This window comes from Gobio gobio (assembly GCF_949357685.1).
Source record: "Gobio gobio genome assembly, chromosome: 20".
Classification (NCBI taxonomy): Eukaryota; Metazoa; Chordata; class Actinopteri; order Cypriniformes; family Gobionidae; genus Gobio; species Gobio gobio.
Window position 1 is genome coordinate 2,713,346 of NC_137113.1, and position 15,189 is coordinate 2,728,534.

Consider the following 15,189-nt stretch of genomic DNA (forward strand, 5'->3'; position numbering starts at 1 on the left):
AAATTTTCCGGTTCCGGTTCCGGTTTCGGTTCCGCCTAACGATTCCGGTTCCGATTCCGGTTCCATTAAAATTATTACACAAATAGTGGTAAAGGAAAAAGGCACAATACGCAACTCAAACAATCCATTTTGTGTTTATTACTTGCTCTAAAATTAATTTACAGGTTGGCAATGTCAAAAAAGTCCTGTACTGTACATATATTACAGTATTAATTAAGCCATTCTTGCAACACATTGTTTTTCAAATGAACACCTTTGAAATTGTCTTATTACATTTTATCTCTCTGTCTCTGAATAAAACCAAGTTATAAATTATATTTATTAGTTATATTTATTAATTAGTTGTATATTAATTTAATAGTAATTCAGTTATTCAGTGAACTTGTAAATAATAAATTGCAATTCAGCATTACAAAGGTAATTGTGCCTAAACTCTTACCTAAACCATGGTGACTAAACGGTTGACATATATATATATATATATATATATATATATATATATAGGCCTTACACTATAAATCTGGTTTAAGCCCTGAGGCACTTTGTGCTGTAGCAAATGTTTTGTCAAATTGCTAGTGCAGCCTCCTTTGCATGTTATTAACTTTTCACATTTTGCTTCATTATCATTCATTCTTTGGAAATGAATCCATACTTGTGACTTTCTCTTCGCCATGCTGGTGGTCAACGAGAAAATATCTGTCGCAAAACCGTAAATGTGTAGCGCGAGGGCTTTCAGTGCTGAACTGCGTTACACTCCTGGAAGCGGCAGGCAACGTAATTAATATTCATGATGAGGTGAGCCAGGGTTGCCAGGTTTTCACAACAAAACCCGCACAACTGCACAATCGCTTCAACCCGCGGACATGAAACACAGCCCGCGGCAACAGTGGAAAACGGGAAAGCGGGAAAACCACGGACTTGGCAACACTGGCTGTCACTCGCTATGAAAGGATACGCTTCCAGCTCTTCGCACACACATTGCACCAGAACCGTTTTCGGAACCGAAACTTAGGAATTTCGCGCGGTTCTGGTATTTTTCAAAAATCAGTTTCGGTTCTGAATAAGAACCGGTTCTCGGTTCCCAACCCTAATTGTGATGATTGTGAGCAGTGTTTGATTGTGAGCAGTGTTTGATGATTGTGAGCAGTGTTTGATTGTGAGCAGTGTTTGATTGTGAGCAGTGTTTGATTGTGAGCTGTGTTTGATTGTGAGCAGTGTTTGATGATTGTGAGCAGTGTTTGATGATTGTGAGCAGTGTTTGATTGTGAGCAGTGTTTGATTGTGAGCAGTGTTTGATTGTGACCAGTGTTTGATGATTGTGAGCAGTGTTTGATGATTGTGAGCAGTGTTTGATTGTGAGCAGTGTTTGATTGTGAGCTGTGTTTGATTGTGAGCAGTGTTTGATTGTGAGCAGTGTTTGATGATTGTGAGCAGTCTTTGATGATTGTGAGCAGTGTTTGATTGTGAGCAGTGTTTGATTGTGAGCAGTGTTTGATTGTGACCAGTGTTTGATGATTGTGAGCAGTGTTTGATTGTGAGCAGTGTTTGATGATTGTGAGCAGTGTTTGATTGTGAGCAGTGTTTGATGATTGTGAGCAGTGTTTGATTGTGACCAGTGTTTGATGATTGTGAGCAGTGTTTGATGATTGTGAGCAGTGTTTGATTGTGAGCAGTGTTTGATTGTGAGCAGTGTTTGATTGTGAGCAGTGTTTGATTGTGAGCAGTGTTTGATGATTGTGAGCAGTGTTTGATTGTGAGCAGTGTTTGATTGTGAGCAGTGTTTGATGATTGTGAGCAGTGTTTGATTGTGACCAGTGTTTGATGATTGTGAGCAGTGTTTGATGATTGTGAGCAGTGTTTGATGATTGTGAGCAGTGTTTGATTGTGAGAAGTGTTTGATTGTGAGCAGTGTTTGATTGTGAGCAGTGTTTGATGATTGTGAGCAGTGTTTGATTGTGAGCAGTGTTTGATGATTGTGAGCAGTGTTCTAATATGAGCAGTGTTTGATTGTGAGCAGTGTTTGATGATTGTGAGCAGTGTTTGATTGTGAGCAGTGTTTGATGATTGTGAGCAGTGTTTGATTGTGAGCAGTGTTTGATGATTGTGAGCAGTGTTTGATTGTGAGCAGTGTTCTAATATGAGCAGTGTTTGATTGTGAGCAGTGTTTGATTGTGAGCAGTGTTTGATGATTGTGAGCAGTGTTTGATTGTGAGCAGTGTTTGATGATTGTGAGCAGTGTTTGATTGTGAGCAGTGTTTGATGATTGTGAGCAGTGTTCTAATATGAGCAGTGTTTGATTGTGAGCTGTGTTTGATTGTGAGCAGTGTTTGATTGTGAGCAGTGTTTGATGATTGTGAGCAGTGTTTGATTGTGAGCAGTGTTTGATGATTGTGAGCAGTGTTTGATTGTGAGCAGTGTTTGATGATTGTGAGCTGTGTTTGATTGTGAGCAGTGTTTGATTGTGAACAGTGTTTGATGATTGTGAGCAGTGTTTGATGATTGTGAGCAGTGTTTGATTGTGAGCAGTGTTTGATGATTGTGAGCAGTGTTCTAATATGAGCAGTGTTTGATGATTGTGAGCAGTGTTTGATTGTGAGCAGTGTTTGATGATTGTGAGCAGTGTTTGATGATTGTGAGCAGTGTTTGATGATTGTGAGCAGTGTTTGATTGTGAGCAGTGTTTGATGATTGTGAGCAGTGTTTGATTGTGATCAGTGTTTGATTGTGAGCAGTGTTTGATGATTGTGAGCAGTGTTTGATGATTGTGAGCAGTGTTTGATGATTGTGAGCAATGTTTGATTGTGAGCAGTGTTTGATTGTGAGCAGTGTTTGATGATTGTGAGCAGTGTTTGATTGTGAGCAGTGTTTGATGATTGTGAGCAGTGTTTGATTGTGAGCAGTGTTTGACAGTGTTTGATGATTGTGAGCAGTGTTTGATGATTGTGAGCAGTGTTTGATGATTGTGAGCAGTGTTTGATTGTGAGCAGTGTTTGATGATTGTGAGCAGTGTTTGATTGTGAGCAGTGTTTGTTGTGAGCAGTGTTTGATTGTGAGCAGTGTTTGATTGTGAGCAGTGTTTGATGATTGTGAGCAGTGTTTGATGATTGTGAGCAGTGTTTGATTGTGAGCAGTGTTTGATTGTGAGCAGTGTTTGATGATTGTGAGCAGTGTTTGATGATTGTGAGCAGTGTTTGATGATTGTGAGCAGTGTTTGATTGTGAGCAGTGTTTGATGATTGTGAGCAGTGTTTGATTGTGAGCAGTGTTTGATGATTGTGAGCAGTGTTTGATTGTGAGCAGTGTTTGATTGTGAGCAGTGTTTGATGATTGTGAGCAGTGTTTGATGATTGTGAGCAGTGTTTGATTGTGAGCAGTTTTTGATTGTGAGCAGTGTTTGATGATTGTGAGCAGTGTTTGATGATTGTGAGCAGTGTTTGATTGTGAGCAGTGTTTGATTGTGAGCAGTGTTTGATGATTGTGAGCAGTGTTTGATGATTGTGAGCAGTGTTTGATTGTGAGCAGTGTTTGATTGTGAGCAGTGTTTGATGATTGTGAGCAGTGTTTGATTGTGAGCAGTGTTTGATGATTGTGAGCAGTGTTCTAATATGAGCAGTGTTTGATGATTGTGAGCAGTGTTTGATGATTGTGAGCAGTGTTTGATTGTGAGCAGTGTTTGATTGTGAGCAGTGTTTGATTGTGAGCAGTGTTTGATGATTGTGAGCAGTGTTTGATGATTGTGACCAGTGTTTGATGATTGTTGATTGTGAGCAGTGTTTGATGATTGTGAGCAGTGTTTGATTGTGAGCAGTGTTTGATTGTGAGCAGTGTTTGATTGTGAGCAGTGTTTGATGGCTATGAGTAGTGTTTTGATGGCTATGCTGGATGTTTCAGGCTGGGTATGGAGCACGACGGCCAGGGGAACCGCTGCTCAGATGAGACCAGCATGGGCAGTATCATGGCTCCACTCGTCCAGGCCGCGTTCCACCGCTACCACTGGTCCCGCTGCAGCAAACAGGAGCTCAATCGATACATCCAGTAAGAGTCTGAACTCAGATCTGCAGTGATCCGTCTCAGATGAGGAGTTGGGAGATATGTTTGTTCTCTCGATCAGATTAATCACATCTAACATAAAAGCTTGTTTATATAACGTATGTATGTGTGCATATTATTATATTTTTATACACACACACACACACACAAATATATATGTACACACACAGGCATGCACGCACATATATTATATAGACAAAAACTTTTGTTAGATGTGATTGATCGCAGTTAATCAATTTGACAGCAATATATATGTGTGTGAGTGTGTACAAGTATGTGTGTGTGTCAGTGTGTAGATGTATGTGTGTGTGAGAGTGTGTGTGTGTGCATATTTATATGTATATTATATATGTACATATATAAGTATTTGTGTATATATATACACACACACACGTGTGCGTGCGCACACGCACACACGCACACACACACACACACACACACACACACACACACACACACACACACACACACACACACACACAAACACACACACACACACACACACAGTAATATATATACTCATACAAATATTATATAAACACAGTTTTATGTTAGATGCAATTAATCGGGATTAATCAATTTGACAGCACTAATTATATTGTATTATAAATTATGTAAATAGGATTCATTTTCACAACATTAAAGCAAATCACAAGGGCCTATTTTATTATATATTCCATGTTTTTTTTTTAAAAATCATGTTTTAGGCTTATACTTTTTTTCATTTGATGTTCATTTGATGCTTTCAGCTCGTACGACTGTCTTCTGGATGATCCGTTCGAGCTGAAGTGGCCCAAACTCACGGAGCTTCCCGGGATAAACTACTCCATGGATGAGCAGTGCCGCTTCGACTTCGGTGTGGGTTATAAGATGTGCACGGCCGTAAGTGTCTATTTGAAGATGTGTTTGTTTGCTGTGCCCCTGCGTGTCATTGGATGATGATGAGATATGAGTGTTTGCCGTCCTGTAGTTCCGCACGTATGACCCGTGTAAGCAGCTGTGGTGCAGCCATCCTGATAACCAGTACTTCTGCAAGACTAAGAAGGGTCCGCCGGTCGACGGGACGGAGTGTGCGCCGGGAAAGGTCAGACACTGCCCAACGGTTCAATCACATTTATAATATGATTACATATTCAGCCCGATCAAGAGGAAACTGACCTTGCTTTGGAGAAAACCATCATATCTTCACTGAGGCTTTTCCAGAGTTAAACACTCACGCTTAGAACAAAACTGATCATAATCAAAAACTGATCTTAATCTATAACTGATCATAATCTACAACTGATCAAATCTGATCATAATCTACAACTGATCAAATCTGATCATAATCTAAAACTGATTATAATCTAAAACTGATCATAATCTACAACTGATCAAATCTGATCATAATCTACAACTGATCAAATCTGATCATAATCTACAACTGATCAAATCTGATCATAATCTAAAACTGATTATAATCTAAAACTGATCATAATCTAAAACTGATCTTAATCTATAACTGATCATAATCTAAAACTGATCAAATCTGATCATAATCTAAAACTGATTATAATCTAAAACTGATCATAATCTAAAACTTATAAAATCTGATCATAATCTAAAACTGATCAAATCTGATCTTTATCTAAATCCATTAAATGCTTTTGAATTTAAGACAATCAATCATGTTTTCATTAATACATTTTGAGAATCACTTACTCTCGTTCAGAACAAGACCAATATTGAATCTGTTAATAAAACAATATTGACCAATACTTAATCTGTTAATAAGACAATGTTGACCAATATTTAATCTGTTAATAAAACAATATTGACCAATATTGAATCTGTTAATAAAACAATATTGACCAATATTGAATCTGTTAATAAGACAATGTTGACCAATATTTAATCTGTTAATAAGACAATGTTGACCAATATTTAATCTGTTAATAAAACAATGTTGACCAATATTTAATCTGTTAATAAAACAATATTGACCAATATTGAATCTGTTAATAAAACAATATTGACCAATATTGAATCTGTTAATAAGACAATATTGACCAATATTGAATCTGTTAATAAGACAATGTTGACCAATATTGAATCTGTTAATAAAACAATATTGACCAATATTTAATCTGTTAATAAAATAATATTGACCAATATTTAATCTGTTAATAAGAATTGTTGACCAATATTTAATCTCTTCATAAAACAATATTGACCAATATTTAGTCTGTTAATAAAACAATATTGAACAATATTTAGTCTATTAATAAAACAATATTGACCAATATTTAATCTGTTAATAAAACAATGTTGACCAATATTGAATCTGTTAATAAAACAATATTGACCAATATTTAATCTGTTAATAAAACAATATTGACCAATATTTAATCTGTTAATAAGAATTGTTGACCAATATTTAATCTCTTCATAAAACAATATTGACCAATATTTAGTCTGTTAATAAAACAATATTGAACAATATTTTGTCTATTAATAAAACAATATTGACCAATATTTAATCTGTTAATAAAACAATGTTGACCAATATTTAATCTGTTAATAAGACAATATTGACCAATATTTGGTCTGTTAATAATAAAATATTGAACAATATTTAATCTGTTAATAAAACAATATTGAACAATATTTAATCTGTTAATAAAACAATATTGACCAATATTTAATCTGTTAACAAGACAATATTGACCAACATTTATTCTGTTAATAAGACAATATTGACCAATATTTAATCTGTTACTAAAACAATATTGACCAATATTTAGTCTGTTAATAATAAAATGTTGAACAATATTTAATCTGTTAATAAAACAATATTGACCAATATTTAATCTGTTAATAAAACAATATTGACCAATATTTAGTCTGTTAATAATCAAATATTGAACAATATTTAATCTGTTTATAAAACAATATTGACCAATATTTAGTATGTTAATAATAAAATATTGACCAATATTTAATCTGTTAATAAAACAATATTGACCAATATTAAATCTGTTAATAAAACAATATTGACCAATATTAAATCTCTTAAAAATATTGACCAATATTAAATCTCATAAAAAATATTGACCAATATTAAATCTCTTAAAAATATTGACCAATATTAAATCTCATAAAAAATATTGACCAATATTAAATCTCTTAACAGATCAATATTGACCAATATTTAATCTCATAAAAAATATTGACCAATATTAAATCTCTTAACAGAACAATATTGACCAATATTTAATCTCATAAAAAATATTGACCAATATTAAATCTCTTAACAGAACAATATTGACCAATATTTAATCTCTTAACAGAACAATATTGACCGATATGTAATTCTGTTAAAGGGACAAAAGGAGAATGTTTAACAGATGTCCTGTTTGTGCTGGTCCATATAACACCAGTGAATAACGACCAGCATAAGCTTTTTTTATTTTTTAAAGATGCAAAAGTATCTCAGAAAAGTTTTTGTGCGTCTGTTTTCGGACTCCATGTTGGCGTAGGGTGCAGGTGTGTGTTAGTGACACTAGTTGATGTGTGTGTTGCAGTGGTGTTTTAAAGGCCACTGCATCTGGAGGTCGTCCCATCAGCCCTACGGCCACGACGGAGGCTGGAGCTCCTGGGGAAAGTTGGGCTCGTGTTCCCGGACCTGCGGAGGAGGCGTCCGGTCCCGCAGCCGGCAGTGCAACAACCCTGTGTGCGTTCAACACTCTCACAAAAATTTACTTTCACTGTTGTTAGTTGCACTCAAATCCAGAGGTGGACAGTACTTAAAGGGTTAGTTCACCCAAAAATGAAAATTCTGTCATTAATTCCTCACCCTCATGTCGTTCGTCACCCGTCAGACCTCCGTTCATCTTCAGACACAAATGAAGATATTTTAGTGTAAATCTGATGCTCTGAAAGGCCTCCATTGGCACAATGCACGGTTCACTCTCAAGACCCTTAAAAGGCACTAAAGACGTCGTTACAAAGTCCATCTCACTACAGTGGTTCTACAATAACTTTATGAATTGGCGAGAATAGTGTTTATGCGCAAAAAACCCTAAATAACGACTTCTATAGTGATGACGATTTCAAAACACGGCCTCATGAAGCTTCGAAGCGTTATGAATCAGTGAGTCGATTCAGCAGTTTGAATCGCCAAATTTCAGCAGTTTGACACGCGATCCGAATCATGATTCGACTCACTGATTCATAACGCTTCGAAGCTTCATGAGGCCGTGTTTTGAAATCGTCATCACTATATAAGTCGTTATTTAGGGTTTTTTGCGCATAAAAACTATTCTCGCCGCTTCATAAAGTTAAAGGGTTAGTTCACCCAAAAATGAAAATTCTGTCATTAATTCCTCACCCTCATGTGGTTGGACACCCGTCAGACCTCCGTTCATCTTCAGACACAAATGAAGATATTTTAGTGTAAAGCTGATGCTGAGAAAGGCTTCAGATAGGCCTCCATTGGCATTCAGTACATTTACACGCACAAGACCCATAAAAGGCACTAAAAACGTCGTTACAAAGTCCATCTCACCACAGTGACTCTACAATAATTTTACGATGCGACGACAATAGTTTTTGTGCGCAAAAAAAATCTAAATAACACCTTTTTCCAGCTTGTTCTTGTCCTCCGTGTGTGTCTCCACGACGCATGCGCGAGAATATGAGCAGATCCGGCGTTCGGACACATGACCCAGAAGAGATTTGTTTACGAGCAGAGGAAGACGCGCGTGTCTAAGCTGTTGAATTCTACATTGATCGTGCTTTAGGTCTCGGTGTAGTTCTCAAAATGGGGCTAAAGTGTGTATTTCATGGATTCCCGAACGCCGGATCTGCTCATATTCTCACGCATGCGTCGTGGAGACACACACGGAAGACAAGAAGAGGTTGGATAAAGGTGTTATTTAGATTTTTTTTTGCGCACAAAAACTATTGTCGGCGCATCGTAAGATTATTGTAGAGTCACTGTGGTGAGATGGACTTTGTAACGACATTTTTAGTGCCTTTTATGGGTCTTGTGAGTGTAAATGTACTGAATGCCAATGGAGGCCTATCTGAAGCCTTTCTCAGCATCAGCTTTACACTAAAATATCTTCATTTGTGTCTGAAGATGAACGGAGGTCTGACGGGTGTCCAACCACATGAGGGTGAGGAATTAATGACAGAATTTTCATTTTTGGGTGAACTAACCCTTTAAGTAAACTGCACACAAATATTATGTAACAGTGACAAATTCAAATGGTTTGTATTTACTCAAAGAAATTGACTTTCTTTTGTTCATATAACTAAATTGTTATTTGTAAAAATGACTCAATATAGTTGTGTGGAACCACTTGACGCAGCTTTTTTTTGAGTGCAGCCCAGCCGTGAGTGCATGAAGCCTGTGAGTCCCCTGACCCCTGACCTCTGTCTCCACAGTCCGGCGTATGGAGGACGAGACTGCCCCGGCGAAACCTTTGATTATCAGGTGTGTAACAGCGAGGACTGTCCCGGGCCGTACGAGGACTTCAGAGCGCAGCAGTGTGTCCAGCGCAGCAACAAATACCACAATAACGTCAAGCACACGTGGCTGCCGTACGAACACCCTGACGGTGAGACACACACACCTCACTTTACATAGAAACATTTGATTTTCTGGAGCAGGGATTCACTTTTTGTCAGCTGAACCATTTGGACATAATAGACCCTTTTCACATTTCCGGGAAGATTTTCTCAGAGGGGAAGTCGTCATAGTTGGGTTAAATATTATAGCTGTGAACAGGGGCGGTGTTTTCCCGGTGGGCCGCTGGACAATGTGGGCCGGCCCGTTGCTAGGTAAATATATACGTAGACTATATATAGTAAAATTAGGTAGCCTATATCCTTCCGTCAGCCCAGACCAATGGCCCACGCAGCCCACTTGAGGCATAACATTTTGCACCTCAATGGTGCAAAAGCGTAGCCTGGCGTGGCCATACTCAATTCTAGTCAGAATATGAGTCTGATCTGCTCCATTGAGCTTTGATTATGGGGCGTGTTTCAACCGAGCCAGGAAAGACCTCAATTGGATAGACCCACAACCAATCAGAGCAACGGAGCGACGCGTAACGTTAGTTGTCAAATGTCAACAGAACTCAACTGACCTGTGTTGCCAAGTCCGTGTTTTTCTCCATGTCCGCGGGTTGAAGCGACCCCAATTATGTGATTATATAAACCCAGGAATGCGAATTTTAGCAGGCAACCTTGCCAAAATAACATATTTTGCCAACCAAACGTTTTGAGTAGCAATTGTGCGCGACATTGCAAAAACACTTGGAAACCCTGTCTGCACGCACGCATGATTAAGTAACGTTACAAGAAAAACATGAGTGTAAACGATCTTTGGCAGTAATAAAATTATTTAAGGATACACAGAGTACTTACCAACACGATCATCGTTTCTGAGAGAAATAGTGAAGGTGAACGCATATACGAACAAGTTCTCCGTTTAGGATAAGAGCAAACTCAACCCAAGAGCCTTCGATGACGTGGATGATTACGTTACTGTTGATCATCTGTCCATCATCGTCTAAAGCCTGCCCTGACAATTTAATTGGTCCGAACAGTTTCTGTTCGGGCATAATTCCTCCTCTATGGAGCGAGTCCAGACCGAATTGCCCGAGCAAAACATTTTGTGGGCGGGGGTAAATTCGGCTGGCATCCAGGCTAGCAAAAGCGCTCGTCAATGTCAAAATGTTTGCGATATCCAATCAAATTGAAGGAGGCGGGATTTACTGTCCACAGCAGCCGAGCAGCGCAGCAATTGAATGCAATCTGAGGTAAGATAAACAGCTGAATATGACGCGTCAATAGGCTACAGCAATATTTCCAGACTGTTTACGATTTTAAAAATGTTAAATGATTCATAGGCTTAACCTACACATACATGGTAAAACTGGCAACTTTCATATTCAAGTAGCCTATGTGCCGTGTAGAAAAGTGTCATATATTAAAATAAATATATAATTTGCTAGTTAGTTCACATGCATTATTTTACACACTGGTAATCAAAAGTTTGAAATAACTTAAATGTTTTTAAAAAAATAATTAAAAAAACGTCAAAAAATGTTTTAAAAGAAGGCTGAATTGATTTGATCAAAAATACAGTTAAACCACAAATATCAAGAAATATTAATACAATTTCCAATAGGCCTAGTTGTTTTTCTATGAAATGTAATTTATTCCTGTAAAAGCTGACTTTTCAGCATCATTATTCCACACTTCAGTCAGTGTCATATGATCCTTCACAAATCATTTTAATATTTTTCATATAATTTTTAAACTCTTTTCCACTATTTGAGCTCTATTCCATAAAATTACAGATGTCTAGATACTATAACCACTAGAAAGGCACCCTAAAATAGTCCACATTCTGCGCTACATTCTAAATCTTCTAGACCATAGCATTGTATATGGTCTGATTTTATGGTAGGTATTGAACTTAGTGATATTAAACTTAAGTGTATGGAAAAGAAAATTACAAATTTGTATATATATATATAAAAAAAAAACTATTTGCCATGTGCACCAGGAAAGACAAATTATAACCTAAAGAAGTATGCCAGTCATTCAGTATGAAAAGCATTTCAATAAAACAATTAATAAATAATATTTTTGTATTAATAGCTTTGGTTTAAAATTGCTCTGTGTATAATGAGCTGGTGGGTTTATGGTGAGGTGTGTTGCAGACCGGGTGTGATAGGCCGCTTTGTGCCAGAAAGTCCAGGGCCACTTTTTTGGCCCAGTCCACCCCTGGCTGTGAATGAGAGAATACATTAAATATTTTTTTTGTGCCCATTTGCTCACATAGCAAAAGAAAAACGCCACAGTAGTGATTACACAACTTTCAAAAAGAGGGAAAAAATAGAGTGAGATTGATAACGGCTACCATCACTCCCATAGACGCTATTACTAAACACCGGGAACTTTTTTATTGTAATTTGATGCAAAAGTAATAAAATACAAAGTATTAGTGTTGTAAATGTACATATATATATATATACATATATATATATATATATATATATATATATATATATATATATATATATATATATATATATATATATATATATATATATATATATATATATATATATATATATATATATATATATATATATATATATATATATATATATATATATATATATATATATATATATATATATATATATATATATATATATATATATATAAAAAAAGGAAAATACAAAAAACGTTGCAGGATTTACGATATTGATGACCGTTAAAACGCGTCATAACAGTCTCTGAAAAGGGTCTATAATATTTTTTTTAAATGTAAAATAATTCTTAAAAATATTTTCATATAAAAACTGTGTTTCTTGGTTTTGAACTATTTCGTTTTTATGTTATGTTATTGTTATTTAGTTTTATTAGCAGTTACACACCTATCAGGCATAACATTATGACGCCTGGGTCAGAGCATCTCCAAAACTGCAGCTCTTGTGGGGCGTTCACTGTCTGCAGTGGTCAGTCTCTATCAAAAGTGAAGGACCAGTGGAGAACCGGCCACAGGGTCATGAAGGACCAGTGGAGAACCGGCCACAGGGTCATGGAGGACCAGTGGAGAACCGGCCACAGGGTCATGAAGGACCAGTGGAGAACCGGCCACAGGGTCATGAAGGACCAGTGGAGAACCGGCCACAGGGTCATGAAGGACCAGTGGAGAACCGGCCACAGGGTCATGGAGGACCAGTGGAGAACCGGCCACAGGCTCATGGAGGACAAGTGGAGAACCGGCCACAGGGTCATGAAGGACAAGTGGAGAACCGGCCACAGGCTCATGGAGGACCAGTGGAGAACCGGCCACAGGGTCATGAAGGACAAGTGGAGAACCGGCCACAGGGTCATGGAGGACCAGTGGAGAACCGGCCACAGGCTCATGGAGGACAAGTGGAGAACCGGCCACAGGGTCATGAAGGACAAGTGGAGAACCGGCCACAGGGTCATGAAGGACAAGTGGAGAACCGGCCACAGGGTCATGGAGGACCAGTGGAGAACCGGCCACAGGGTCATGGAGGACCAGTGGAGAACCGGCCACAGGGTCATGGGCGCCTCATTGATGCCCGTGTGATCAAACAGACGAGCCACTGGAGCTCAAACTGCTCCAGAAGTTAATGCTGGTTCTGATAGAAAGGGCTCAGAATACACAGAGCATCTCAGTTTGTTGTGTATGGGGCGGCACAGCCGCTGACCAGTGCCCATGCTGACCCCTGACCCCTGACCCCGCCCAGAGCACCAACAGTGGCCCGTGAGCATCAGAACTGGACCACGGAGCAATGGAAGAAGGCCTAGTCTGATGAAAGCACAAATGCTGAGGAGCACAACAACCAGTTTGAGTCCAAATTCCCCAGAATCCAATCGAGCATTTGTGGGATGAGCTGAACAAACAAGTCCAATCCATGGAGGCCCCACCTCGCAACTTACAGGAATTAAAGGATCTGCTGCTAACATCTTGGTGCCAGAGACCACAGCACACCTTCAGGGGTCTAGAGGAGTCCATGCCTCAACGGGTCAGGGGGACAAACACAATATTAGGTCATAATGTTATGCCTGATCAGTGTATATCTGAACAGAATATTATAAAATATACCACCGTTGATAAGTTTGGGGTCAGTATGATTTAAAAATAAACAAAATGATAATTTTATTCATCAAGGATGCTTTAAATTGATCATAAGATACAATATAACAAAATATTCTATTTTAATAAACGCTGTTCTTTTGAACTCTCTATTCATCAAATAACCAAAATGAATCACAATTTCCACAAAAAATATGATTTCTATGAATATCATGTGACACTGAAGACTGGGGTAATGATGATAAATATAGCTTTGATCACGGGAATAAATGACATCTTACAGTATATTTATATAGAGACAGTCTTGGTGAGCAGAAGAGACTCATTTAAAATCTTACAGACCCCAAACTTTTGAATTATTTGTACAATTTAACAGCAATTTGTATACAAATTTTTATATGTTTATGGCCCTTTTTTCCCTAATTCTGTTTTTCTTTTTCTTTCTTTCTTTCTCAATATTCAGTTTTTAACATTTACATTTTCTGGATTCCTTTTAATGATTAAATTAAATGTTATTAATCCAAAAGCAAGTCATTATTATTTGATATTATTATTATTTCATAAAAAGCAATTTATGAAAAAAAAAAGCAAAAATTGCATGTTTAGGGCCTTGATGTATGAAATAAATGTTATTTTTTCCAAAATATTTTTTTTCCCAATTTTTTTAACATTTGCATTTTTCTGGATTCCATTTTTCTCCATTTGTATTTTTCTGGACTCATTTCAGTGGTTTAATGGTTGAATAATGTCATGTTTTGTGTGTGTGTGTTTCAGAGGCTCATAAGTGTGAGTTGAGCTGTCGCTCTAAAGAGACGGGTGAAGTGGTGTTCATGAACCAGGTGATGCATGATGGGACGCGCTGCAGTTACTCTGACCCGCTCAGCGTCTGCGCTCGAGGAGAGTGTCTGGTGAGAATCATATCATCACACAACACTGATGTCGGATTCCTCAATCATATATACATTACTGCTGGCAAAATCATATTTCAAAGGCACAATATGTCATTTTTCGCCACTAGCATTCTCTATAATTGATTGATTGACAGCACTAATATATGCAGTATGTAAAGGTTTGGGATAGGTACATTTTTAAAAGTCTACTATGCTCTCCAAAAAAACTGTAAATTCAGTAATATTGTGAAATATTTTTACAAATCAAATCATCTGTTTTCTATGTGAATATAGAGAAAAGTGTAATTTATATCCTGTGATCAAAGCTGAATTTATCATCATTACTCCAGTCTTCAGTGTCACATTACCCTTCACTAATCATCCTCATATGAGGATTTCTGATTTGTGTGGCTATTGTTTGAGAAAAGAGTGTGTGTGTGTGTGTGTATGCGTGTGTTATATCACTGATGATATGAATGATGTCTCTCTCTCAGCATGTCGGCTGTGATAAGGAGGTGGGATCGTACAAACAGGAGGATAAATGTGGCGTGTGTGAGGGAGACAACTCGCACTGTCGCACCGTCAAACTCACACTCACCAAAACCCCGAAGAAG

At 37.5% G+C, this 15,189-nt stretch overlaps 1 protein-coding gene across 1 annotated transcript in view; it reads left to right on the top strand.

Annotated features, from left to right (window-relative positions):
• Nucleotides 1–15,189, top strand: part of adamts14 (ADAM metallopeptidase with thrombospondin type 1 motif, 14) — a 124,890-nt gene that overhangs the window by 83,866 nt on the left and 25,835 nt on the right. Inside the window, exons 8-14 of the mRNA XM_079801342.1 lie at nt 3,890–4,033; nt 4,798–4,930; nt 5,019–5,132; nt 7,612–7,760; nt 9,479–9,651; nt 14,460–14,593; nt 15,070–15,189. The exon at nt 15,070–15,189 is cut by the window's right edge and continues 4 nt beyond it. Coding sequence (XP_079657468.1) covers nt 3,890–4,033; nt 4,798–4,930; nt 5,019–5,132; nt 7,612–7,760; nt 9,479–9,651; nt 14,460–14,593; nt 15,070–15,189 — 967 coding nt within the window. The remainder of the gene's footprint in view (nt 1–3,889; nt 4,034–4,797; nt 4,931–5,018; nt 5,133–7,611; nt 7,761–9,478; nt 9,652–14,459; nt 14,594–15,069) is intronic.